Source organism: Carettochelys insculpta, chromosome 5 (assembly GCF_033958435.1).
Source record: "Carettochelys insculpta isolate YL-2023 chromosome 5, ASM3395843v1, whole genome shotgun sequence".
In the NCBI taxonomy this organism is placed as follows: Eukaryota; Metazoa; Chordata; order Testudines; family Carettochelyidae; genus Carettochelys; species Carettochelys insculpta.
In genome coordinates this window covers 29871818-29899638 of record NC_134141.1, presented here as the reverse complement: position 1 = coordinate 29899638, position 27821 = coordinate 29871818, and the positions used below count along the sequence as shown (strand labels likewise).

Here is a 27821-nt window from a genome sequence, read left to right as displayed (position 1 = left end):
ATCCCATCATTATGTTATAATGTGCAGAGAACGCAGGAAGGTGCATGTATAAGTGCAAAAGAGATTCTTCAAACAAAGAAGAAGAGCTGTTCTTAAAGAGGAGGAATATGAAAATGCAACAGATTGGTTAATTAGAATGTGCACTGTCATGGGGTGGCTGGAACCACTAGCTGAAGTCAGGCCAGCTCCCCTGAGCCAAAAGGTTGCTTCCATTTGGAAAATTAAGGGAGTGGAGCAGCATCTGGGTTTCTTAAAGGACCACAGAAACACAGGGAGAGAGATCTGAGGAGTCTGGGCTGCCTGGAGGGAAAAAAATCTGCACGAGATGAGAGCTGCCAAAAGCAGATGATGTTTTCTTGGGTAAGATTAAAGGCAAGAAAAGCAGTGAGAGGTGATTGCTGGGTGAGTTTTCCAAGCCATTGCCAGAGGCCTGGAGTGGGCTTAAGGTAGTAGGAGCAGCAGAGAGAGGTCCCTGTTGTCTCTAAGCTAGGAAGCCAAAGCCAAGTGTCAGAGAAAGCTTTGCTCAGAAGTACTGGAGAAGGTTACCTGTAGACCCCTCCACCACTGCTAACTGGCCCACTGATGTTTCTGCACTAGAGAGCTGGAGCCAGAAGAACAAGAAGGAAAATGGACCAGGAGTGGTGAGGGCTACTCCCTGGGGAGGATAATCTCCAAACTGTGGGGATTCTCAATTAGGGGCTATGTCTACACTAGCCCCAAACTTCGAAATGGCCACGCAAATGGCCATTTCGAAGCTTACTAATGAAGCAATAAAATGCCTATTCAGCGCTTCATTAGCATGCGGGTGGCAGCGGCACTTCGAAATTGACACACCTCGCCACCGCGCGGCTCGCCCCGACAGGGCTCCTTTTCGAAAGGACCCCGCCTACTCTGAAGTCCCCTTATTCCCATCAGCTCATGGGAATAAGGGGACTTTGAAGTAGGCGGGGTCCTTTCGAAAAGGACCCCCGTCGGGACGAGCTGCGCAGCGGCGAGGCGTGTCAATTTCAAAGTGCCGCGGCCGCCCGCATGCTAATGAAGCGCTGAATAGGCATTTCATCGCTTCATTAGTAAACTTTGAAATGGCCATTTGCGTGGCCATTTCGAAGTTTGGGGCTAGTGTAGACAAGGCCAGGAAGAGTAGGGTTGCATGCTAGCTGGAAGGGCTGGGGCAGTTGTCCTATCAATGAGGCATCAAAGAGGACTGACAGAGAGTCTTGGTGTGGCAAAGGGTTCTGGCATGTGTTATGTAGAGTGTCAAGAGAGAAGATGGAATGGGATCTTAATGACTGTGTGCATTGGCTGAGTAATAAAAATTTTAAAATTTTTGTTGTAGACTATTTGCAGTACGTCTTTTGAAAGAAAAAAAAAGCCCACTACCTCCAAAAAGGAATACTACAGTATTGAGGCAAGACAGCATGATTCCTGGAGTTTACCTCAGTGGGGACACTGAGGCAGGAATTATTATGAAGCTGCAGTCTTCTGCAAGACAGCACTTGAGGAAGGCTACCCTTCAGCATACATAAATGCACTTACATGAAATACAATATAGACAGTGGGCCATAAGCAAATATAACAAAACAGGGAGATGTAAGAAACACAAGTGGGGGGCAGTAAAAGTGTCTGTGAAAAACTATAATGGGGGAATAATTTCAGTGATGGGAGATACATGTCGACACTTAGAGACAAAGTGAACGCAATAAATAAAGTGTGTGTGGACAAGAATGTGTGCTGAGGCAACCAACTAGTTTTGGACTTACACAGGTGTGAGATGCTTGCTCTCAGAAGAGGATGTATGCCAGGGAGAGACCGAACAACAACCCACACTCAGATATGAAAGCGTTAATAGCATTATGTGGAACAACAAGAAGTCCTGTAACACCTTATAGACTAACAGATATTTTGAAGCATAAGCTTTCATGGGCAAAGACCCGCTTCATCAGATGCATGAACAGCATTATGTGACAGTCTGTTCACAGGAAATGGGTGCCTCCCAGGGACACCCAAAATACAGTTAACAGATAATGAAGAATCTGTGGTACACACAACAAGACAAGTTCCACAAGTCTTCAGGAGGAGGCTAGGAGAAGAACTGGAAAATATGACAGTAAATATCATCATTCAGAGAATGAAAGGACAGACAGATTGGGTTGACTCTTCAATAACTATAGAGAAAAAAGTCGGGGAGAGGTTTGGCTGTGTATGGACCCTATGGAGTTGAACAAAACCATAAAAGAGAACACTTCCACTTGCTCACAACAAGCAAACTGCTATCAGATAGTAGGAGCCAAATTCTACAACAAATTCAATGTATCACTCGATTTTGGCAGATCCCCATGAACACCAAGAGCTCCAAGATCTGACTTCAAACAGAATATTTTGGCAGATACTGCTTCCTCATACTGCCTTTCAGAACATATTCAGCTCCAGAAATATTTCAGCATGAAATGAGCCAGATGCCAGAGGAGCTGGTATGTGTGCAAGTGTTTGTGGATAACCTAACAATATGTAGTACCACTGCCACCGACCATCAGGAACAACCAAGGAGAGTACTGGAAATTGTGAGAGCTAATAATATTAAATGGGAACAAGGCCTAATGTCAATTTCAAACAACAAAAGCAATATAGTTGGGAAAGAGAATGACCTTGAAGGGAATCTGGCCAAGTGAAGCAAAGGTACTGGCAATATTGAACACGCTGAGACCTGAAGATAAAAAGGGATTTCAAGGACTGCTAGGCATGCTGAATTATTTCAGCAAGTTCATATCTAACTGCACAGCTTGTACAACTCGCTTAAGACTTACGCTCCGCCAGGTCATCAGATGGGCATGGATGACAGGTCATAAAAGTGAGTGACATGACTTAAATCAGGTTCTGACATCACATCCAGAACTGCAGTTCTTTGACTCATTGCAAGGATATTCTGCACAGATACTTTGAAAGGCAGATGGGAGCAGGACTGTAACAGTGACATGGAACTGATTGGTTGCCAGTCTCATATGTTACAAAGAAGATGTGTGCACAAAGACAACACTGGGCCTGGTGTATGGATGTACCAGATTTTACTACTTCCTCCATGATTATAGCTTCGAAGCCTAAACTGTTCAAAATCACTGACTGCAATAAGCAAAAAGAGATTTGGAAAATACAGAAGTCTAAGGTGACCCTGGAGTTTCAACCTGGATGCCATTTGGTAATGGCAGATGCACTATCAAGAACTAGTAATCCAGGTATCAATACACAAATTGATGACCTGGAACAAGCAGTAAACATATCTGTTAACACATAAGTGTCACATGCTGTATCTCCAGGCATATGGGATGAACTGGAGACAGCAACAACCAAAGAAAGATAAAATGCTGCAAGCAGTGATACAAGCAGTAAAGAGAAAAAAATTATAATTTCCTCACTGACTAGACCCACCTATAAAGCTTTTAATCAGGAGCGCTCTCAAAGGGGACACAAATCCAAGCTGCAATAGCAGTAAGGAAAATATTGGAATTAATACATAAAGAGTACTTGGGAATGGCCAAATCAAAAAGAAGATTTGGAGATGTATTCTGGTCACAGATTAATAATGACTTTGAAGAACGATGACCAGGCATGCAACATTCAAAATACAAAAATTCCCAGCAGCAATTCCATAGGACAAAGTTGGAAACAATGTCTAAGACATGATCACCTTGTTATAATCTATTTCTCAGAAGCAGTCACCCTTGAAGATACCACATCAGGAACTGATGTCAGGCATATTAAATCTGAATGACATAGAATTCCAAGAAAAATAACTAACCATGGGCTACAGTTTAAGAACCAGGAATTCCTGGTCTTTGCTAAAGTATGCAACTTTCAGCATGAGGCTTTTAATTCCATATATCATATCTTATGAATTTTCTTAATGTGAGGTACATGTAGTGAAGAACTTGCTCAAAAAAGAAACATTTTTAAGAGAAGATCCATAATCGCCACTACTTTAGTCAAAGAGTTACACTGTCAGAATATGGAATTTTACATACTGAACTTCTTTAGAACACATTATTTGATTACTGAATATGGGATACAAATGAAGGATGGCTCAAGATCCTGTGACGGAAAATTAGAAAGTGCAAACATTTGAAATATTACGACAAAGGAGAAAGACCTCTTTCATAGTTAAAAAACAAAGATGTAGTAAGAATGTGACTAGTCAAAGCTACAATGATCAAAAAGGAGTTCTCACTCACACTCAGTGACCACAGATGGAGAGAAGAGGGAAACTGGAATGTGCCCTGCCAGTAAATCCTTCTTAAAAAGTTTATTTGCTGTGGCTGATGAATCATTTCTCTTTTAGGTACTAATTACCATTTTCACTTTATATACTAATGAGTAACAGCTAGCAATACCTTTCCTTTTCATAACACAAATTAACCTTCTACATTGGTTAGTGTTTTCATCACTTAACTGTCATTGACAAACACAGCTATAAATGATATTAAAGACAAATAACTACCCAATTATTCGAATCAGGCTTACCTTGTAGTAGGGCATAAGGAGAGTGCAAATGGCACAGTGAGGTTCCATTTTGGCCACAGCTGCATTATACTCTTTTTCCACATTGAAATTGTGCGCTCTTTTCTGCCAAAGGAGGACAAGAGGCTTGGCCCATGACTCTGTTTCTTGCTCTTCCTCTTCTATTAAGGGAGTTTCAAGCAGCTCTTAAAGAAAATAAATGCATGGTAACAACGTATTCTTGGGATGAAGACAAACAATTCTGAAATATCCATCTGCACTAGCAATGAACAGCAAACAATATCAAATGCACTTCTGCATGTCAGAACAAATCATAGAATCACAGAACTGGAAGGAACCTCAAGATGTCATTATGACCAATTCCCCATAGTGCAGGAATAAGCAACAATCTAGACGAGGGGTGAGCAAACTTTTTATGCTGGACCCCACTTTGTGTCTCTGCAGTTAGCAGCCCCCCACCTTCCCCAACCTCTCTAATATAATCCAAACTGATGGAAATCTCAGTTATGTTCATATGAACAAATCCATGTGTTCTGTGTAAGAAAATAAGTACAGAGAATGCAAAACCTTTATTAATCAGTATACAAATGTGACTACGCATCCATCAAAACAGTAACGTATTTCAACATTTTAAATGAGATGGATGAGCCTGAGACCCAGCAGTTGATCGTACTGTACCCCCCGCCTCCCCCCGTAAGAAAGGTCATGCCCCCCTGAAGGGGGCTCACCCTCCACACTGAGCACCCTGATCTAGACCATCCCTGACAAGCGTTTGTCTAATCTGCTCTTAAAAATCTCCAGTGATGGAGATTTCACAACCTTCATAAGCAATTTATTCCAGTGCTTAACCTCCCTCATAGTTAGGAAATTTTTTCCAACGTCCAATCGAAATCTCCCTTGCTGCAATTTAAGTCCATTGTTTCTTGTCCTATCATCAGAGGTTAAAACAAATAATTTTTCTCCTTCCTCTCTGCAATAACCTTTTAGGTACTTGAAAGCTGTTATGTCTCCTCTCAGTCGTCTCTTTTGTAGACTAAACAAACCCAGTTCTTTCAAACTTCCCTTATATGTTGTGTTTTCTAGCCTTTGAATAATTTTTGTGGCAAAATAACAATATAATTATGCAGTACAGTGAAGAGTTCTACATTGCACAGCAGAGAGGAGAGCTTTGCTTCTGTGTTGTATGCTTACTTCTCCACATAAACAGCAACAGCGAGCATTGCAACCCTTATATTCCTTAACATTTGTGTTTATACTCAGCACTGCACCATGTGCGCCTATCTCCCCCTTCTCTCACTTCCTCCAGCCTCTGCCTCTTTCCATGTGCACATTCTTCTTCAGCTCCCACCACTGAACCACACTGGAGCCCATCAATCAGCACCCAGCAAGTCAGCTGGTGTTCCCAATATGGTGAGTTTTGATTGGCTTTTAAAATAGCCTTACATTTGTTTTCTGCAGAACATAACATAAAAATTTGTGATACTGTGAGACATCAAAGCTTGTCTATGATCCTACTCCAACAACATTCCATGGTAGCTGTGATGCCTCCTGCTGAGACCTTGCTTGGCCATCATATGAAAGATCCATTGTTCTCAGGGATATGCCTTTGCAGGCCTGAAAGCATTACACTGGTCTCCGAAAAGACACAGTGTCTGAGATTAATGCATTACTCCTTCCCTTCTTCTCCCCACAGCAAGATAGATCCTTTCCCCAAGTGAATTTCTGCCACCTAATCCTACTCACAACCTCTACACCAAATTAGTTGGAAATTCCTTAGCGAATAACTTTTATCCTATTAAATAAACTACACGCAATCTAGAAATGTTCAGTCTTCAACAAAAGGAGCTGGAACTCTCATAGAAGCAAATAAAAGGTAACTTACAATGAACTTCTGTTCAAATATTCCTGGATTTAGTATTAATTGGATCTGTTTAATTATAGTTCTTCTGCACATGGAAGACCCATGATGACAAATCAGAGGATTGAAACACTCAACTCATATCACTGAACTAAGGACATCTAAGGCACCCTGCTAGAAAGCATTCATTTTTACAGAGTAGCACCTGGGAAATGTGCAAATCGAAACTGAATGGTGCATGCCATCTCCTTAGGACTATGGATGATGCCTTTTCTGCCCAGGAGACAGCTAGTTCTCAAGAAATGCAAGCAGGTATTCACAGTACAAAGAACTGCCGCAGCTCTGCTCGATTCTTTAATACTCATTCTATTAGTTGAGTTTTACTCTCCTGAGTTCTAGGGATGGAGAACATCAGGAATACATACATACAGAGAAAAATCTAGTCTTTCAGAGGATTTCTTAACTTGGATGGAAGGAAGCAAAAAGAGCTCCTTCTTTTCTCAATCAAGACTTTCAAGACAGAGCCACAAGTTCTGGCTACCAGGAACATCCTTCACCTAATCACAGAGAAACAGGGGTTAGTGGTTAGTGTCTCAAACCAGACAGACTGCAAAAGAGAAGTAATTTTGGGGCAGCACTGCAAACTAGTCTAATACTCCTAAAAATCTGCTTACTCATAGGTATCTGTCAGGAATGACATTTTGGATTAAAATCCTGTCCTCATTGAAGTCAATGGCAACGCTCCTTCTGACTTCAGCAGGGCTGGGATTTCATCCTGATGTTGCTCGCATAGGTCCCCCAGGGCTAAGCTGGTGAACACACAGCAGGAAGCCTCCATCTGGATGGCAATGATCTCTTTAGGATCCCTAGACTGCAGGGCTAGAGGGGACAGAACTCCCTGTGTGCTCTGTAAAGGGGAACCTGTTTCCCAGTCCTAGTCAAAATTTGCTGGAAAACTCAAAGATAATTTTGTCCCTTCCTCCCGCAGGTTTCTGTTCAAAAGAATGTATCAGTCAAACTAGTTATTACTAGTAAATCACCCCAGTAAACAGCAAAACATTAGGAAAGGAGGCTGCTGGGAAGAATATTTGACTTTTGTGGTAAAATTTATCTCTGAAGTGATCCCCCTCCATTTTTAGACACACACACACACACACACACACTTTTGTGGTAAAATTTATCTCTGAAGTGATCCCCCTCCATTTTTACACACACACACACCGGTTAAGAATAATCTCAGTAGTTTGTGAGGACATTTTGTTCCTATGCAGTCAGATGAAAGATGACTATGAAGTCTTTGAGATGGGATTTTTTGGAAATAATAAGAGAATAATTAGATATCCATAACAGCTACTGAAAATCCTGGGAATGGGGAGAAAACAAATAACACACAGCTTTGAAAAGTCAATGAATACAATTTAAATAGGAAGAGAATAATGGGTTCTATAGGATGGTGTTCATTTTTAATGATGTATTTGTAAAGAGTAGGGGAGTTTTCAGAAGACATCTTCAACAATATAAAAGTTTTAACTAACCTGGACTATCTCATTCCTTCAGTCCAGCCCATGACTAGCTTCAACCAAATTACAGAATCCTTCCTCTAATAAACTGTCCTGAATAGCAATGCAATATTAGAAGGCATAATAGTAATACTGGTGATGAGTAAAGAAATGAAATATTTTCATATAAACGTAGTATGCGGCCACATATTGGATAGAGGAAGTATTAAACTGACATACAGCATATGTGAATTCACTTACAGAGTGTTATGCACTATGTGATAGGGAGAAACCAGATGGCTCTCAGAGGCTACGTCAACGTAGTTTGCTAGCATAGAAGTAGCCTATTTTGACGTAAGGACATCGAAATAGGCTACTTCAACACATATCGTCTACACGTCCTCCAGGGCTGCTGTCATCGACGTTCAATGTCGAAGTAGCGACGGAGAACATTGAAAGGAGCCACCCCTGAAGGAAACGCGGAGCGTCCACACACACAAGTACTCCCCGTCAAAATAAGGGGCCAGCAAAGCCCCAAGCCGCTCCCTTAAAGGGCCCCTCCCAGACACACACGGCCTGCACAGCACGAGATCCACAAAGCCAACAACTAGTTGCAGACCCTGTGCACATAGCATGGACCCCCAGCTGCAGCAGCAGCAGAAGCAGCAGCAGCCAGAAGCCCTGGGCTAAGGGCTGCTGCACGCGGTGACCATAGAGCCCCGCAGGGGCTGGACAGAGTGTCTCTCAACCCCTCAGCTGATGGCCGCCATGGAGGACCCCGCTATTTCAAAGTAGCGGGACGTGGATCATCTACACATGCCCTACTTTGACATTGAACGTTGAAGTAGGGTGCTATTCCCATCTTCGGACGGGAACAGTGATTTCGATGTCTCGCCACCTAACGTTGATTTCAACGTCGAAATAGCACACGGCGCGTGTAGATGCAACGCGTGCTATTTCAACATTGTGCTGGCTACTTCGAAGTATCCGGCTAATATAGACACACCCAGAAAGTAATAAAACACAGATCTAACATAACAGCCCTAGGCTACATAAGCCTGCCCTTTAGTCAATTTAGTGGTACACCAAGAGTAACGGGTGGATAACACACTGCTGGAGAACAGGAAATGTAGAAATGCTGTCAGGTGCCATGAAGCAAACCTGCTGGTTCAGAGGTGAGGGCCAGAGAGCCCTGCCTGGGGAACAGCCTCTTTGGGCCCCATGAGTCCACAAAAGGAAGACCCTTAATAGAAGGGGAGTGACTGATTAGAAATCTAATCTGTTGCCTCCCCATTCAGAGAGATCACTATAGATTAGGTTTTTCCACTCCCTTTTCAGCCTTGCTATGCTGATGAAGAGAGTGGCTTGCCCCTGAAGTAAGGGGGCTAGACTGAGAAAAACAGTGAGCCACTGAGGAAAGCAATTAGACAGGGAGCTGCTCTTTTCCGTATGTGGGGAGAGATAATACTTAACCTACTGATACCCAAAACTGCAGGACCCACTGTATGACCCAACTGCTATTGAAAAAACAGCTGCAGGCAAATGCTTCTTGAGGAATGTACATACAGAAGACTTGGGGAGGGGGGGAACAGGAAGTGCTATGAATAGCAGTTTCCAAACCCAAATTTAGTTTGCAGATGGTTATTGGGAGACATGCAGGTACAAAGCATACAGTTAACAATATAGGACTGATAAAACCAAATTAAAATTTACAGAATACACCTTGTATCAAAAGTTTCACACTTTTTTTAAGTTAAAAGAGTTCTCTAGAGCATTATTTGCAATACCTTAGCATCTTGAAATTAAATACTTTGTTCCTTGCCATGAGAATACCTATTAGTATAGTTATTTTCAATATGACTGACATAGATTATTTCTTATGTTGCCATTGTAGCAGAAGTTCATAAGTTAATGTCACTTGCACTTAGCTCTCTGGCAAGTCTTTAACAAATTTTCTATTGGAGAATTTATATCTACTCACTTTTTGCGCACTCCATCATGAAGTTACTCAAACACCTATTCTTGCCCCACCCCCTTTCTTATTTACTTTTTCCTTATGAAACATTCATCCTTCTCATGCTCTTGCTAATTTCTCTCTGGAACAAAACCTGTCCCTCAACTCATTTTTGAGCCTCTGTATTGTAATTATTTTTAATATTTATATGACAATTGTGCTTTCAGACAGATTTAGAGTGCCAGTGAGCTATCCATACTCTAAAAACACAGAGATTGTAAAATCTTCTGAGCAGAGATTGCATCTATCTAAAAACTTGCAGAAATGGATACACTGCTGGGAACTGCTGACAAGGTTCGTAGCTGGCATAAAAGCAGACAGCTTCATGGATAACAATGGACTTTTGCCCATTCACACCAGAACAGCAGAGGAAAAAAAATATTATTCTTGATAAAATTCCACCAAAAATGGCTACCGGTTAAAGATTTGTTTTTTCAGATTTCTTGCTGGTGTTTAAAATCCCTGAGATGTTTCCTTCTTGCTTAAGATATGATAATTGGGTGCAGCAAATCCAGTAGTTCTGATTGTCGAAACTCTTCCTTACCTTAGTTGACTGTGTAACGACTGCAAAATTGACTCTTCAAGAACTACTCATGCCTCAGTTAAACTTTGAAAAGCATTTCTATAATTTATTCAGTGTATCAGACTTCCTGCTAATTTCTTCAATAACCCATGTTTTGATTAATGACTACAGCAATTAAGTTCTATTCCTTAACACGTCAACTGTTCTTGTTGTTTATTCACCATCTGATATCATAATACTCTAGTTCGGATATTATTATTCCATAGAAACATAACCTCTACATCCATGGTAGCAAGGATGGTGTTGTCAGGAACTTTTCCGATGTTTCGTAATTTCCTCAGGAAGTCAGTGGTATCTTGGAGATATCTGGGAGTGTTGGTGGAACAGGGTTTGAGGAGAGAGTCCACATAACTGGATAGTCTGGTGGTAAGGTTGCCAATACCCAAAATGATAACTAACATCATACATGCCATCATGTGCCAACAATGCCCAGATGCTTTGTACATTGGACAGACTTCAAACTCTCTTAGCCAATGCGTTAATGGGCACAAAACAGACATAAAAACACTCCTGATCCACAAACCAGTCAGCCAACGTTTTAATGGAGTGTGCCATTTTGTTAATGACTTAAGAGTTTGTGTGTTACTGAAGAGGAATTTTCCCACTACTTTGGAAAGAGAGGCTGCTGAACTCTCTTTTATATTCAAATTCGACACATTAACACATGGTTTGAACCGGGATGAGAATTTTCTAGGTCATTATAGGGGCTCTTTTGCAAACTTGGCTTAATCTAATTCTTGACTCCCCCCCACCCCACCCTTCTACTCTCTGATTTGCTCACCTTGATAATATTTTTCTGATTTGTCAACCTTGATTACTATTTTTGCTTCTCCATGCCTTAAATATTGCGTCTGTTCTGGTATAGCTATGGTTTGAAGAAGTGGGTCTGTTCCACAAAGCTCACCTAATAAATTATTTTTTTAGTCTTTAAAGTGCTAATTTACTGCTTTTTGTTTTGGTCAATCAGTGGAAGTGTGCATGTCAACAAGGCCTAAAAGGAGTCAGCTACCACTAAATGAGAACAGACAGGAAATTAACTGGAAAAAAAATTAAACATCACTATATTTCTACAAACTGAACATTTTACACTAGCATCCTTGCCAAGTTCAAAGCATGTTTGTAAGAAGCAGATGCAGAGCATTCTCACATCAAGTCAGTACCTCTCAATATACTTTTCAAGTGAAATAAAATGGTCAATTATATAACAGTCTTTCACCCATGGATTGAGTCAAAAGCCTTTACGAACACTAATTAAGCTCAGAACACCCCTATGAAATGGGTAAGGAGTATTATTATCACTGTGCATTTCCTACAAACTTTGGTTTATTAAGTGAACTCTGAAGTTTTAATCACAGGAAACAAGAATGAAGCAATTACTCTCAAGTCTTCTACCTCAGGGAGAAAGAGAAGAGGAAAAAAAATTGTACTGAGCTATGAGTTGAACGTTCTGAGTTTACACAAACTTCATCCCAGGCTGATGAACATGGGCTGAGGTGGTCCATGCAAATGATGAGCATCCTTGTCTGATAGTCTGTTGGAAAAAACAGACCCCAATCCCCAACTATTTCCTGAGCCCCTGGTTATTCACAAACATTTTACACACTGATATCTGACTGCAGCACATAGACAACGTATGCAGTCAAATAAGGGTAGGGGTAAGTATGATGGGAACTGCTAGAAATTGACCAAGTCCAGAGAGCCATCAGACTGTAGTCATATTTCAATTTGAAGGATACCTGACAGAATGCTGTAGTGTTATAGAGGCAGTGAACAAAGATTTACTGAACTTGGACCAACAGAAGATCGAGGTGAGAAACTAAAAGCTGAGGTAGGTTGGTCCAAAGCTGCCCCAGTACTGAATAATGAATGCCATCTGGAGGAAATGCAGTTACCGGAGAAAAGCTGTCCCTACCAAGAATTCACTGAAGTATATATCCCAGTGGGGCCTTAGCCTTGCACACTGACAACCTATCAGACCAATTTCAACCAGGTGGATAACTTCAGAACAGATTCCTACCACATGGGACATAGCGCGAAATGGGCAGTAGATCACAGCCCTCATAGAAACAGGGCTCTAGAGGGATGTGTAGTATACATAGGTGCCATCAAATTAGGTCCAGAATTTCTCAGAGATTTGTCTTCAGATAGGAGGCATCCCTCTCATCCAGTTTGAGAGCTTATGATGGGCACATGTAGCTTACTATTCTGGATGTAGTAAGGCTTCATGTGCCATCTCTGAGATCCCCCAGGAAGTCTAGGGAATGCAGCTAGGGAATGCTCAGAATGTTTTTGGGAAAAGCTATGCCTTAACTTCATGCCTCTGCACTATCTTGGCAGGCTTTCTAGGTAGGAGGTACATTTTATATAGTAATTGGAGAGCCATCCTCCTAATTTGCAAATTTAAATTCCTGTTTATAAGCACAAATTTGGGTTTTTTATGTACAAATGGTCAAAATATGTGTGCCCAATTTCAGAAGCTGATTTGATACCTGGCTGAGAGTTTGGCCCTTGCTGCATGTTCAGTGGAGTAAATGTAGCTCTCAGAATTGTTCTAGTCTGCATACAAGAAGTCTGTGTTAACTCGTATTAAGTGGCCTGACCATAACCATTGTAGTGGGGAAGTTATGATACATTTGCTATTTATATTCAACTACTGTTAACAAAATAAAAGCAATAATACTAACAATATTAGTTCCAGATTTAATATGATTGTGAAATGCTTAGATGATATTAATTTACCATCCTAGTATTAATGGAGTATCATTTCTGGCCACTACAGTTTTCTAATGCTACTTGTGAGCTTAAGACCTCAGCACTTTAGGAAGTACATTTTGTGTGTCTGAGTAGCTGGTCTTTTTGTTTGTGCATTCACAAGTACATTGTATGCTTCTTGGAATTCCACCTACATCTCTGGAAGCATGTTGCACAATATTTCCTCACAGAACAGTAAAATGAATGAACATCTATCTTCCAAAATATTTATTAATTAGATTATTAATTGGGCATTACATGAGTTTTTTTTATTAATGAATCTGTTTTTCTTTTAATAAATCCTTCATTACAACATTCAAGCCAGCCAAAGGACTGGATTCCCAATATTATGAGGCAATCATATGTTGCTATAAGTGACATCTCATTATCTGTAGTGCCTGGAGACTGCTACAGGTTACGATTAAGTATTTTGTTTCACAGGAGAACATGGCTTGTCTGTTTGGGAAACAAATTTAAATATTAACACTCCATAAAATAATTCAGAAGAACATAAATTAATAACTATGGCCAAAGGATACATCCTATCGTATGAGAGTTCAGACTTAGTAGTACTAATAGCATATTAGCAGCAAAAACTTCATATTAGAAGCCCAACTCTATTCCATTCACTAGATAATACAATCGTAAGTCAGAAACTGAACGTTATATAGGACAAATGAAGTATATAAGTAATGACATACCAACCTAGACTTTTGCAAATATATACTTGATATTCTATCATCTTACTTATCTCAGGGAGGAAGTATTTTTTTTTGTTTGTTTTCTTTACTGCATGGACAAAATAGAAAAGTAAGGACTGGGACTTCTTTTAGGAAAAAGAAGACCTCTTTTAAAATAAACAACATTTAAACCATTACTGTGCTGGAGTCCAAATAACAAAGTGAATAATACATGAATTAAAGCAATACTGGTTTTCACAAGTGTTTTTGGTTTAAAAGTTTGTGGTAACTTATTTCAACACTCAATATTATCCACTTTGGACAAATTTTGCTTACTAAGTTTGAGTGGAATTCTCAGAAGGAAAACATTTGGGCCATTTGCAGAATGGGCTGTTGCCAATATTTGATCTAACCTAGCAGATGTGAAAAGCCCTAGACTCTAATACAGTACAGTTTTCTTTTGCCAATCTCAACAATGATTTTGGTGCTTAGGGTTATGTTCCACTGATGTTTTCTGGCTGTGTACAGCACCATTCTCTGCTATGAAGAGCATAGCAGCATCTGTTATTTTTCAGGTACTTGAGCACAATATCAGCCCTGGGAGGCATTATATGTCATTTCAAATGTCCTGAAAGGAATTAAAAAAAAATTTGATTCATTCAGTTAGAAAAAAAGTTGCAACTTCAAAACATCACTGTTCCTGTATTATTATTGCAAACTAGGTTTCAGAAATCATTTCATTTTCTCAGTGAAGGATGCAGTAAGATAAAAAATGTTAATTTTGTGAATATCTCATTATAACAGTTCTGTAAAGTCTGTGTAATTTATTTAGTAACTCTGATTGTTGAAGTATAAATTAAGTTCCACGGTTCTCCTCATAAAAGTTGAACATGAGGAGAGACAAATTGAATCAGAGTATTAAAGTCTAAACCTAAGAGATTAGAAGGGAAATTAAGTAAGTGCATTTATAAACATTAGTAACTTATCACAAAACTTGTGACAGTCATAACAGTTTCTCAAATATTTTAAATATGAAATCTAAAGGAGTATAAAAATAACTAGAGTTTCACTTAAATAATAAAAATAACTAGTAAAAACAATTTTACTATAATTTTAACATGTATTCAGACAAGGAGCCTGAGCTATAGGACTGTATTCCTTACACATCCAGAAATTCCCAGAAAGAGAGCTGAGGGCTCAAAGTATGCATGAGCAGGCCATATCCCTCTTATGTTACAGACTAACAGGAACAGAGCATGTTGACACTCTAATCTCTGATTTACTGTGCTTAATATTCTCATTATAAAAAAACTTCTATTTTATAACACATATGGTAAAAATTCCAGTTGAAGACACAAATTTAGAGCCTAATCCTACATTCTTTCAATGCACCAAAAAGACAGCAGGAATTTTATATATACAAAGAATACAGGACTGGGCCCAAGAAGTTCAGAATTTTTGTTTTTCAGAAATGTTCACTAATTTTGGATACACAATCCATCAATCAATAAATGTCAGAAATATTAGGTACCCACAACTCCCACTGATTTCAAAGGGGGTTGAATCAGTGTTTTGGAAAAGCCAAAATGTCTTATGTTGCATGCTTCCAAATTCAAATATGAGCCTAAATACTCAGCAATACTTCATTTACTTATTTTCATTTTTTCAACATTAAGATAGCCCAGAACTTCAGACTCCTAACCAAATAATAGAGCATACACAATTCCCTCACTACGGAGAGAGATCAACTGTTAATGACCCTAGGGGAGAAAGTTTATATTTTTATGGCAAACTTAACATGTAAAAGTTATTTAGATGATATCTAAGGTTTTCCTTTCCCCCCTCAAATGCCTTTCTGCTTTCAAGGAATGTTATGTATTAATGAACATTCTAATTATTGTGATTTTCTAAACTACTCTACAAAATGTGTAGAACTCTGACCATAAAAATACCTCTGGCGGAGTCAGAAAAAGTGAAAAATAGTGAAATCTTGTCAAAACAGCATTTCTCATGTAACAATAAAAGGGAATGCTGAAATATCATATGCTTTCCTGTTACAGTGTATAACCTATTTACTCCAAAAATTAAAATGCATTCTCACTGAACAGTCTAATGGACCACCCAATAAAATAAATATTTATATAGCATCCTTTTATACTTTTAATTGCTTTTTGAATTTAAAAACATTATAGACCAAATTCATGAGCATGTTGAAGCTGCTTTGTGCCATTCCAGTGACACAAAGCAGTTCTAAGCCTAGTAAACTGAGTTTATGGCTGCTTTTCATCTCCAGAAGAGCAAAAACTTTTGAACCACAGAAGTGAGTCTGCTTTAAGTAAATAATCTCTGCATAACCAATGTTGGACAATGTACATATTCAATTTTAAGAGCTGGCAGTACTCATATGCTTCCAGTTAATAATGTGCTTCAGTGCTTTGCAGAATCAGGGCCTTGGACAGCTAAATATTAACATAATTCTATAGACAGGAAAACAAGTAGAGAAATTCAAGTGACTTGCCGAAATACACATGGTGAGTCAAGGGCTGACTTGGGCATTGTAACTCAAGTTTCAAGTGCCCAGTCCTTTGCAAAGATCAATTTTTCAGTACTCAGCATTTGGAGCCCAATCTTTTTCAGAGAAATGGCATCACAAAGAGAAAGACACTTAGCTAAGAGAACATTTTGGTACAATAACATGCATGTTAAAATTGTCTTACAGTGCAGATGGTGCGTAGACCAGTTATGGATTTTGGCAGTCAAATATAACAATAATTCAACAAACTTAATCTTTAATTTAAAAATATAATTGCTAGGATACCTTGTAACCATCATATACTGCGAGATATTGTGTACCCATACTCTAGTGCACTAATCCTTCATAAAAATAAGTCATACTTTTCCATTTTCTCTTTGGACTGTAATTATAAAACCAGAAGCCAGTCTGTGGAAGATAATCTTACAGAAGAGACATCTGGCTCCTTGGCAAACTTCATATTCAGTTTGCCCAGTGAATCAGTAGCTACTTATGGGAGCTGCTGAGAAGTAGGACTAATAAAGCAGGAATTCCATCTTTCTTTTGGCTTACTTTTAATCACAGGGAATTTGCACATGATTGTGTATCTGAGATGATGGTTCTGCATCATTGTTTTTATAGACAAACTTTTTTTATACATCTTCTCTACACAGATTCTCAAACAGCCTATGAAAACAACAACCAAACAAGTTTTATTAGCAGTTAATTAGTTTTAATAAACACGAAAAGCTAGTATGATTAAGGCTGCATGCCTGTCATGGAGATTGTGAAACCTATAGAGTTCATAATTTTCTGCAATCTTTGTGACTTCTCCAGCAGCCAGTATCGCCAGGACAGCACCTAAGCAGCAGCCTTTCAGTGGCCCTAAGGGATTGCCTGAACAATAGGTGGCCTGTCCCTCTTCCCTCCACCCCGAAGCAGTCACACCGCAGAGAAGTGGCTTCCTGGAGGCCCCCCAACCAAGATTTAATTTGGGTATTCATAGTGAAGGTCAATTTTTGTTTATAGCCCATCACCAGTCCATGACTTTTACTAAAAATATCCATGAATAATTTGCATGTGACAAAGTGGGTCTTTGCCCATGAAAGTTTATGCTCCCAAATGCCTTTGTCAGAATTCTCAGGTCTCAGCTCTGAAGATTAGCTTCTATATATCCAAGACTGATCAAATACAGGGAAAGTTCAGTCTATGTCTCTCTCTGCCTCAGTATCCCAAATCACAGGTGACTTTTATTCAACTGTGCAAAGTGCTTTGAGTTCACGTGATGAAATGTGCCATATAAAGGTTAAACTAATGGTATTAGTCTTTTAAAATTCAGTTAAAATGGAACACGCACAAACAGGGAAGAAATGGTAGGAGAAATAGAAGTGGGTGGTAACCTGGGCTGCAGCAGTCATGAGCTGGACGATTTCAGGATCCTGACAAAAGGAAAAAAGGTGAGCAGTAAAATACAGACCCTTGATTTCAGAAGAGCAGATTTAGATTCCCTCAGAGAACTGATGGGCAGGATCTCCTGAGAAGCTAATATGAAGGGAAAAGGGGTCCAGGAGAACTGGCAGTATTTTAAAGAAGCCTTACTGAAAGCACAGGAACAAACCATCCCGATGTCCAGTCAAAGAAGCAAATATAATAGACAAACAGCTGGTCATACCAGGGAAATCCTTGGCAAGCTCACACTCAGAAAGGATGTACATAAGAAGTAGAAACTTGGACAGATGACTAAGGAGAAGTATAAATATATTGCTCGAGAATGCATGGGAGTAATCAGGAAGGCAAAAACACAACTGGAACTGCAGCTAGTAAGGAATGTGAAGGCTTACAAGAAAGGTTTCTACAGGCACGTTAACAACAAAAGGGTGATCAGGGAGGCTGTGGGGCCGTTATTGGATGAGGGCCGTAACATTGGGACAGATGATGTGGGAAAAGCTGAAGTACTCAACGCTTTTTTTGCCTCTGTCCTCAAGGACAGGGTCAGCTCCCAAACTACTGCACTAGGCAATGCAGCAAGGGAAGGAGGTGAGCAGCCCTTGGTGGGGAAAGAATAAGTGAAGAGTTATTTAGAAAAGCTAGACATACACAAATCCATGGGTACGGATTTAATGCATCGAAGGGTGCTGAGGGAACTGAAGAATGACATTGCAGAGACTTTGGCCATTTTCTTTGAAAACTCGTGGCAACTGGGAGAGATCCCAGATGACTGCAAAAGAGGCAAATATAGTGCCCATCTTTTAAAAAATAAAAGGAAATAAGGACAATCCAGGGAACTATAGGCCAGTCAGCCTTACCTCAGTCCCCAGAGAAATCATGGAGGGGATTCTCAAGGAATCCATTTTGCATCACAGAAGAAGGGAAAGTGATCAGGAGTAGTCAACATGGATTCACCAAGGGCAAGTCCTGCCACCTAACCAATCTCATTTGCTTCTATGATGAGGTAACTGCCTCTGTGGACATGCAGAAGTCAATGGACGTGATATACCTTGACTTTAGCAAAGCTTTTGATACAGTCTCCTACAATATTCTTGCCCATAAGTTAAGGAAGTATAGATAGGATAAATTGACTGTAAGGTGGATAGAAAGCTGGATAGATGGTCAGGCCCAATGGGTAATGATCAATGGCTCAAGGTCTGGTTGGTGGTTAGTTTCTAGTGGCATGCCCAAGGACTGGCTCTCAGGCTGGTATTGTTCCCTCTATTTGACACTGGTGAGACCACATCTGGAGTACTTCCCCCCCACCCCCCGTATACACATCACACACATGGATATACACATCTCATAGAACTGGAAGGGACCTTGGGAGGCCACCATGTCCACTCCCCTCCCCCTTTGGCAGGACCATGCACCATCTTTTCTTTCATTTTTTAAAAATCTATTTGCCCCATATCCCTAAATGGCCCCCTCAAGGATTGAGTTCACAACCCTGGGTTTAGTAGGCCAATGCTCGAACCACTGAGATATCCCTCCCCCCTTAAATGAAACCTAACCTGCCCCAACCCCTTGAAAGGTCCCCTTACAATGATTGAGCTTATAACCTTGGGTTTACAATACCGTTACGCTAACCACTGAGCTACCCCACATCTCCAGGATGTGGATGCACTGGAGAGGGTCCAGAAGAGGGCAACAAAAACGATTAGAGGGCACATGACCTACGAGGAGAGGCTGAAGGATTTGGGCTTATTTCATTTGCAGAACAGAAGAGTGAAGAATGATTTGATAGCAAACTTCAAATTCCTAAAGATGGGCTCTAAAGAGGTTAGAGAGGCTGTTCTGATTACTGACAAATGGCAGAACAAAGAGCAATGGTCTCAAATTGCAGAGGGGTAGGGGGAGGTTGGATATTGAGAAAAACTATTTCACCAGGAGGGTGGTAAAGCACTGGAATGTGTTACAAAGAGAAGCTGTGGAATTTAACAAACTCCTGGTGGAGCTGATTTAGAAAGGCAGGGGGCTGGACTCAATGACCAACTGAGGTCTATTCCAGCCCTAGGACTCTGTAAATTCCATCAGAAAAACTTTAAATCACTTAACACTGGACATTACATTTTCTTCCTAACTTAATGATGTACTTGCAACTATACAACTCAGTGATATATAGCTAGGGTTGACGTGCTTAAATGTACTGTAACAGCAGTATGCAGAAGAGTGGAAAATACCTGTCCCATGCTTGAGTACTCATGAAATACAAAACAGCAAAAAACAAAAACAAAAAAATGCTGCAATTAGTCATTTAAAACCAAGGCTTTACCACCCTGCTATAAAATATGCTAATACAAAATATATTAATGCTAATGGTGGCAAAGATAGATCCTCCTGTATCAAAAGGTTAATGTCTCCCACTCTCCCCACCCCCCAGGTAACGTACAGAACAGCAAAGCTAAGTGATACTTTCACATACCAAACAAGAAATAAGGACTCTGAACTTGAATTTAGCAACTTAGGTTTCATGTTCAGACAATCTACAGCAGCACCTTCACACAGGATTCTATCTTTCATTCAACTTGCTTAACCTCCTTATGACATTGCTGAATGTATGTTATATGAGTTGATGAGTTGAATAACAGCTGCTGTTCAGCACTTCACATGTTACTGTAAGATAAGACAAAAAGCAAAGAAAGCTTTGATTTATATGCATACTATATAAATAATACTATAGCTTAAGAGTAATAGAATCCTAGGACTGGAAGAGACCTCAAGAGTTCCTTGAGTCCAGCCCCCAGCCCAAAGTAGGATCAACCCTAACTAAATCAAGGGGGACTGTTTTGAGTCACACAGCAAGTAGCACAGCTGTAATACTGCCATCCCTGGCCGGGCTCAAACCACCACCTTCTTGGTTAACAGCCAAAAGTGCTAACCCCTAGCACCACAGAGAGACTCACAGCTATACATAAATCTAGCAATTTTTTCCCTACTTCATTCAAACAGTTGCTCAAGCTGCTCTTTTTAGTCACCATAGCTTTGTCCTCCACCCTTATTTTCATCTCTTATGGTCAAAATCAGCAAACTGAATTTGGACTCATGAACAATATTGAAAATGTTAGAAATGTTACAGAAGACACATATTGTAAACTATTATGGCATCATTTAGCACAAAGAACATAGCTAGTCAAAAACAGATTCTCATGTTTGATACCCAAATAATGCAAGCAAACAATCTCTGGGGGCAATCAATAAGCATCCATAGTTAATCTATTCACTATTTCTGCTGAATTTGCATTTTTATTGCTTAAATGAGCAGAAATATGAGTCCATTCAATATAAAAATATATTACCACAAGCTAATAAGCCTGAATTAAATGTAAAACTAGGAATCATTATGCCAAAGTTATTAACACTTGAAGTGTGACACGCACTTCATACTGTACTGATACAACTTATTATTCAAATCTGGCAGTGTAAGCAGCACTTTCCAGTTCTGATTCCTGAGTCCCCTCTATTCTTCATTGCTATTCTTCCTTTAGGCATTAATTCTCTCAAAATAAGCACAACAAGGGGGAGACAGACATGCAGAGAGACAGACTTTCTTTTCAAATAACGGATTTACACTGAAATGTGTATAAACAATGCAAGGACACAAAGGATGACAAGAAACTCATGAAAGAACAATTGCTATGAAACTAGAACCATTAAAATATCTAACCCAGCCATGATTCTGAAATCAGAGTTAATATTTACAACAGTAAAAGTGAAATACAAAAGTCTCATTTAGAATTCAGCTAACAAGGAATCCAATAAAAAAGCTGAAATTCTGTCAGGGACAAAAGGTAGAAGTCTTTCTCCAGACATTGGACAGCTTAGTAAATACGAAGCAATATTAATCACTATCTGCCAAGTGGCAAATAACATATTAATTTTGCCATTGGTTCTTAAAAATAACTCCTTTTCCCTGATCATTCCTATCTACTGCAGATTCTTAGAGTGTTCATCTCAATAGCACCTGATGGGTCCTACGAAAGTCTTAAAATTAGCATAATTTTTTCTCTCTCTTGTATGACCTTGCATTAAATTTTATCCCATGACTATTACTTCAGTTCCAATTTCCTCGAGATCTTCCTGTACGATATTCCAGCCCTCCTCGATATGGCGAATACCTCCCAACTTCTGAACAAAGATTGCCAATAATGCAGATTTTTGCCAAAACTTGATTACATGGACACATATCACCTCGGGACTAAAATGGTCCTGATCAAATACAGAATTTGAATCTGCATAAGAGTCCAAAGGCAAGTGGCAAATTTATATGGGAAGTAAATTAACCAAACCATTTGCAAGTGAATTGGCATCCAAATCACGAATTCCTAATTGTATTTGTCATCTAGTGGGTAGTATCAACAGAGAGGACAAGGACTGAATGGGTGCAGTAGAGATTGAACTCTCTTTTCACCCAATATGTCTTACCTTCAGATTATTATTGAAGGCAGAACTGAGAAACTTGCACTGCTGATGATGGCTTGCAGCAAATAAAAGTCTCCAGGGCTATACTAATATTTCCGTGCTAAGAGAACACTTACCGCCTTGAGTCTCTGAAATGACAGCAGGCAGGTCAACCCCAACAGATTTGAAATATAAGAAATCATCTGGCAACTACAAAGTTGAGACAGGAGAGCATAAGAAAATATTGGGGTTGGTAGCTACAAAGACCAGGAGGAACTGCTGAATCAGGATAAATAAACCAAGCCCTTATTTCAGAGTTCACATTATGGTAGGGTGACCTTATTTCCCTATGTGAAATAGAGGACACCTGGTAAAATTGCTTGGAGGTAAGCAAGTTCAATGGTAATCCCCTAGAACTATGTAGTACAAACGTTCATTGTAACATTAAGTTGACTGAGCACACATATAAACATATACTGTGTTATTACAACAAAAATAGTTAAAAATTAAAAATATAAGCCTACAATTAAGTGGTTATTGATCTACAGAAGTGCCTGCCTTGTCCTCATCTTGCTGTGGGCTGGTAGTGAGAGAGAACAGGTGCCTGGGGGAGAATGTGCAGGAGGGCTGCAGTATGTGATTCAGCTGTTGGAAATCAGGGCTGTGTCTGTGTGCAGGAGGGCAGGAGTCAGGGATAGGGGGCCAGAGTCTGGACAGGAGGCTAGGATCAGGGAGGAGCCCTGGGGCTGGGTTCTGGAACAATGTAAAACCTTTTGATATTTTTGTAGCAGTATAAAAAGAGAATACAACGTCCTACACCATTTTAACCCCACCCCATAATTTAAATTTCAGTGAAACAGATAAATTATAGTGCCTGTTTGTTTCCTAGTTACCGCTTTTGGGACAGCCTTTCCTTCCCTGCTCTGCAGTTCTTGCCTAGCCAGCTCCCCCTTCCCCAGGGCAGGGCCAGATAAAGATAATGGCTGTAGCCTACTGGTTCAAACACCCCTTCCCAAACAAATGCTAAAATTTGATGGAAATTACTTATCTAGAAATCCAACCCTGATCGAAACATCAAACAACTGAACAAGTTCTTCCCGTTTTTAATTTACCATGCACCGAACAGGAAAGTAACACAGGATATTTTTATGATCAGTTTTCAGATAGCTACCAAACTCCAAAAGAATTATGTTGTAAAAAGAATTCTTTGCCTTCTAAACCATTAACACCTAATGCAAAGTGGGGCTGTCAAACTCCCTACTCCCACCCTATTTCCCCCCTCACCTCGTCTTTTTCCAGCTCCCCTCAACGGGTGGGGGGCTGTGGCTCTGGTCTTTGACAGAAGGCACATGCAGAAAGAATGGAACTGGGGATTAACCTCAAAGTGGGGGGGGTCCACTTGCCACACCTATCTTAACAATTTAAAAGGGTCTGGGGCTCCTTTTAAATTGCCTGAGGTCCTGGGCACTTGCCCTTCCCGCCCCCATCAGTGGGCCAGCTTGGAGCCCCTTCCCACACTCCAAACCCTGGGCCCCAGCCTGGATCCCCATCCTGCTGCACTTCAAGCCCTTCATCCCAGACTCTACCTCAGAACATGCACTCCTAGCTGGAGCATCCTCACCCCATCTCATACTCCAGCCTTCTGGCCCAGCTTGGAGCCCCCCTCCCATGTTCTGAAACCATTATTTCTGTGTTTGATCCAGATCCTCTGGGGCCCCATAAAATCTAATAGCCCTGACCTCCAGAAGAGTTTATCCAGCCCTACCAGCCCTCCTCCATGATTCACCTTCCTTGACCCATTCTTCCTGTCTCTGTGCCCTCCACAGGCATGTCCCCAACCCTTCATGGGACTCCTCCAAACCCATGATCACCCTTCGACCTCCGGCCTCAGTAAAGCTGCCCTTTACTCTGGAGACTTGCCTGTTTGCTGATGCCTGTCAGCTACCAAGCTAAGTGCAAACCCCCCAGCAGCAGTCTGCCTTTTTCACCAAGTGGCAGCCCCTCCCGCCCCACGTTTCCCACCACAGAGCCCTGCCCGCTCTGTCCCAATCCTATTACCTGACAGCAGTGCTTGTGGGTGGCGGGGGATATCTGAGACACAGCCTACTCTGTCCTTCTTAGACAGTGTGAGCAAAGCATGCACAGCAGCCACACAGCCTGACCCTCCTGTCCCTCCTCCACGCACCCCACTGCTCTGGGGGCTGCTGGTAACAGTGTGCTTCAACCATGTTTAAAGAGCCCACCCACCTCTTCCACGCTCTCTGGCTAGCTCCTTAAACAGACAGCCCCTGAGGGTTAAAGAGCTGTCTCTTTAAAATTCAGGTCCCTGCTTTGCAACATATGGGACAATTAGCCTGTTTTTTTAAAAAGTCAGGACGCTCTCCAGGGAGCTAAAGAAAGGGTCAGTCCTAGCTAAAACAGGACAGATTGTCACCCTAAGTTATGGTGCACTTTACATAGTTATCTTCTATTATAATACACCTGGACACAAGTACAATTTAATAAATTTAATAAAAAAAGTCTGGAGAAATGCCCATTCCCCTACCAGGTTCAAACACATCACTCAACAGACTCAAGGAAGACTCAGATACCACAGCAAATGACTACTGTAGAAAGACCAGATCAAACAGATTAGAGGACAAAGAATTAATACCACCAGCAGGTAATGCTACAGCAGCTTTTAGATAGTAAAAGCAGCAGTTATTCAGAAACAAGGGGATCAGCAGATGCTGCAACAGGAACAATTTTTCTTGGGGTAGCTCACGTATACGACACAAGCCAAACTAATCCTGGTTCTTGCATGTCACTATTGGACAGATGTATATCCCAACAGAGATGCCCCAGAGCATGAAGTGTTTTGTACATACTAACAGAGCCTCATCTGATACCTGATTTGCATTCCCACACAACCACGTGTAAGTCAAATTTTGCACAAGTAGGGGAACCAGAAAACTGACCAGCACTGCTGCTGCCCGGTTCTTGGCCCCCCACCACTCCTGGGAGCAGCACTGGTCAGTTTCCTGGCTCCCACAAGCAGAATGGAGGGGAGCCAGAAGCCAGGCTGCCACCTGGTTCCCGGCTCCCCACCTCTCCTGGGAGCCAAGAAACTGACCAGCACAGCAACACTGGTCAGGTTCCCAACTCCCCACCACTCACAATTTTGACTCGTGTTAATCCAAGTAACGCACTAGTCAAAATCACATAACTAGGGATTTTACTGTACTCATTTGATATCCATCACATATTTAAATATTTAATTACTTTACCAGATGAATTATACAATTAATAATGCCCTTTTGTGTACATTACTGTAACATTGTCTGAAGTCCACTCAATCTAGCCCCTCAAGTCATGCAAATGCTACAAAGATCTGGGTCATGTGTCTAAGCTGCCACTAATGTCAAGAAAGATGCTTAACAGCTAATTGAAATATTGCTTTTGTCGAATTTGAGGCCCAGATCAAAAATTACAGATCTGGTCAGACATTTTCACATCTAAAGGGAAGAAGAAACAAATGAGAGATTTTAGGGTTAGAATGAGGTGGTAGACTTATGGACAAGGAAAAAATTTTAACTACCACGTGCAATACAATGGCATTCACCTGAGGTTGACTGAAAACATGACATTGGAAGAGACATACCAGCCCTGTTAAATTTATGTAATCCAAAAGAACAAAAATCGTTACAGAGGGTTTTTTAACTTTCCTGTAAGGCTGCAACTTATGCCTTGAGGTAAACTTCCAACTGCTCATAGACAAAAGCTTTGCAAGTTACACTTTCATTTGTCAAACTTTCTGCATTTCTTTGCAAAGTGTATTCTGTAGACCTGAATTTAGCATAGTAATTTGTGTCTTTACTGGATTTACAATTAAAAACTCTTCTTGAGTGAAGTAACATTTCACAAACCAAAAAAAAAAAAAAAAGGCACAGGTAGCATCCTTTAATAAGCAACTGACACCACAGATTTTTTTTAAAAGAGGAGCTGAAATTCAATTTTCAAGCCTCCAACTGGATGTCTATAAAACTATGGAACACAATGCAAACGTTAAAAAAAAAATCCAGTGTGGTATAGTTTACAAGCAGGATTGATGTTCTGAAGATCTAGAAATGGCATTTCACAGCTATACTTGCCTTCCTTCATCAGATGTAAGGTTTACTGCTAATGCCAATGGCTATGAAATCCAAGAAAGGATATCTGACTACAGGAAGTATCTTCATCCCACACGCAGAACTTTAAATGACTGTTCTGAGCCTCTTACAAGCCATTTCTAATATGGTTAGAAGAATTTAAGTGAAAGTGGGGCCGGCAGGGAGAGCTCATGAATTCTGCAAGCATGCTGAAAGCTTTTTAATGGAATTATTCTGCTATTCTGCGGCTTCGTAAGATTTCCCACATAGTCAAAATATGCATTTTCAGTACTTTTGTAATAGTTAAAACCTATACGTATATGGGTTTATATAGACAGATATAATTAGAGAAATACATTAAAAGCATGCTCACCTTCATCACTTACTGCCTGCTGTTTAACCAGTGTCATGGGAGATCTGGCTGGTGGTTTACTTAGTGGATGGCGCCAACTCTTACATGTTTTCTTTCTTTCAGTTTCTGCTAACTGAAAAGGAAGAAACCACATTCAGTTTAGTTGAAAAGTGAGAAAAACTAATGCTGATAACCATGAATATTCTATTGCTCATGGTTAAGGTATCCACTTTGTTAGGTATATTCTCAAAAAGGCATGTAAAGGACCTCTGATGTTCAAAACTTTGAAAATTTGTCTTTGACATTGCTTATTTTGTTAGATCTAAGAGATGAGAAAATCTCTCACTTTAGCTCAAGAAAAAGGTATGGAAAATGACCTGATACTAGGACAACAGCATATTAAAAACATATACACTGATTTTCTTCATAAACTTTTTGCTCCTTTCAATTTAGGAACTAAAAGTTAAACTTTAAAAGAAACACAAAGCATCCATTTACATATAATTAAAATAAATAAATGCTAAATTTACAGAATAAAGATTAACACTGGCTGAAAATGAAATGTACACTAGAATACTTCTGTATATTTCAAAACTTTTCATCACACTGACTTGTAAGGTATTAAATGGAAATGGGCATGCCATTTCATTTATCTGCAAAGCCATGCTATTCTCCCTGTGGTGGCTTCATGCAGTTGTCAGCAATTATCATCATGTGAGCACTCTTTTTAAAAAAAAGAGAAAAAGGAAAAATAAGGTCACAAAAACCCCATTTATCAAGGTTATGTACCAGAGATCATTTGTGGAGTTTTCCATTCCTAGGTAAGGAGGAAAGATAAAGGAGAGGCAAAAGATGACTGACATAACAATGCACAACCCTGAAAGCAAGAAAATAGAAAAACCAGGCTGTCAGCAGCTCTTTCAAGGAAAAAACATATGTTGGCAGGGAGGGTTAGCAGCTATTCGACTTCAAAGTCAGGTAAACAGGTAAGGGGCCCTTAAACTCCCACCACCAATGAAAGGATGAGAACAGTTAATCTACTTAATC

General features: G+C 40.2%; 1 protein-coding gene across 2 annotated transcripts in view; it reads right to left on the bottom strand.

Moving 5' to 3' along the window:
* Positions 1–27821, bottom strand: part of KDM4C (lysine demethylase 4C) — a 461923-nt gene that overhangs the window by 160864 nt on the left and 273238 nt on the right. For both annotated transcript variants that reach the window (XM_074994881.1, XM_074994882.1), the window contains exons 12-13: positions 26796–26907; positions 4513–4694 (exon numbers count right to left, since the gene is read on the bottom strand). In XM_074994881.1, the coding sequence (XP_074850982.1) occupies positions 4513–4694; positions 26796–26907 (294 nt within the window). The remainder of the gene's footprint in view (positions 1–4512; positions 4695–26795; positions 26908–27821) is intronic.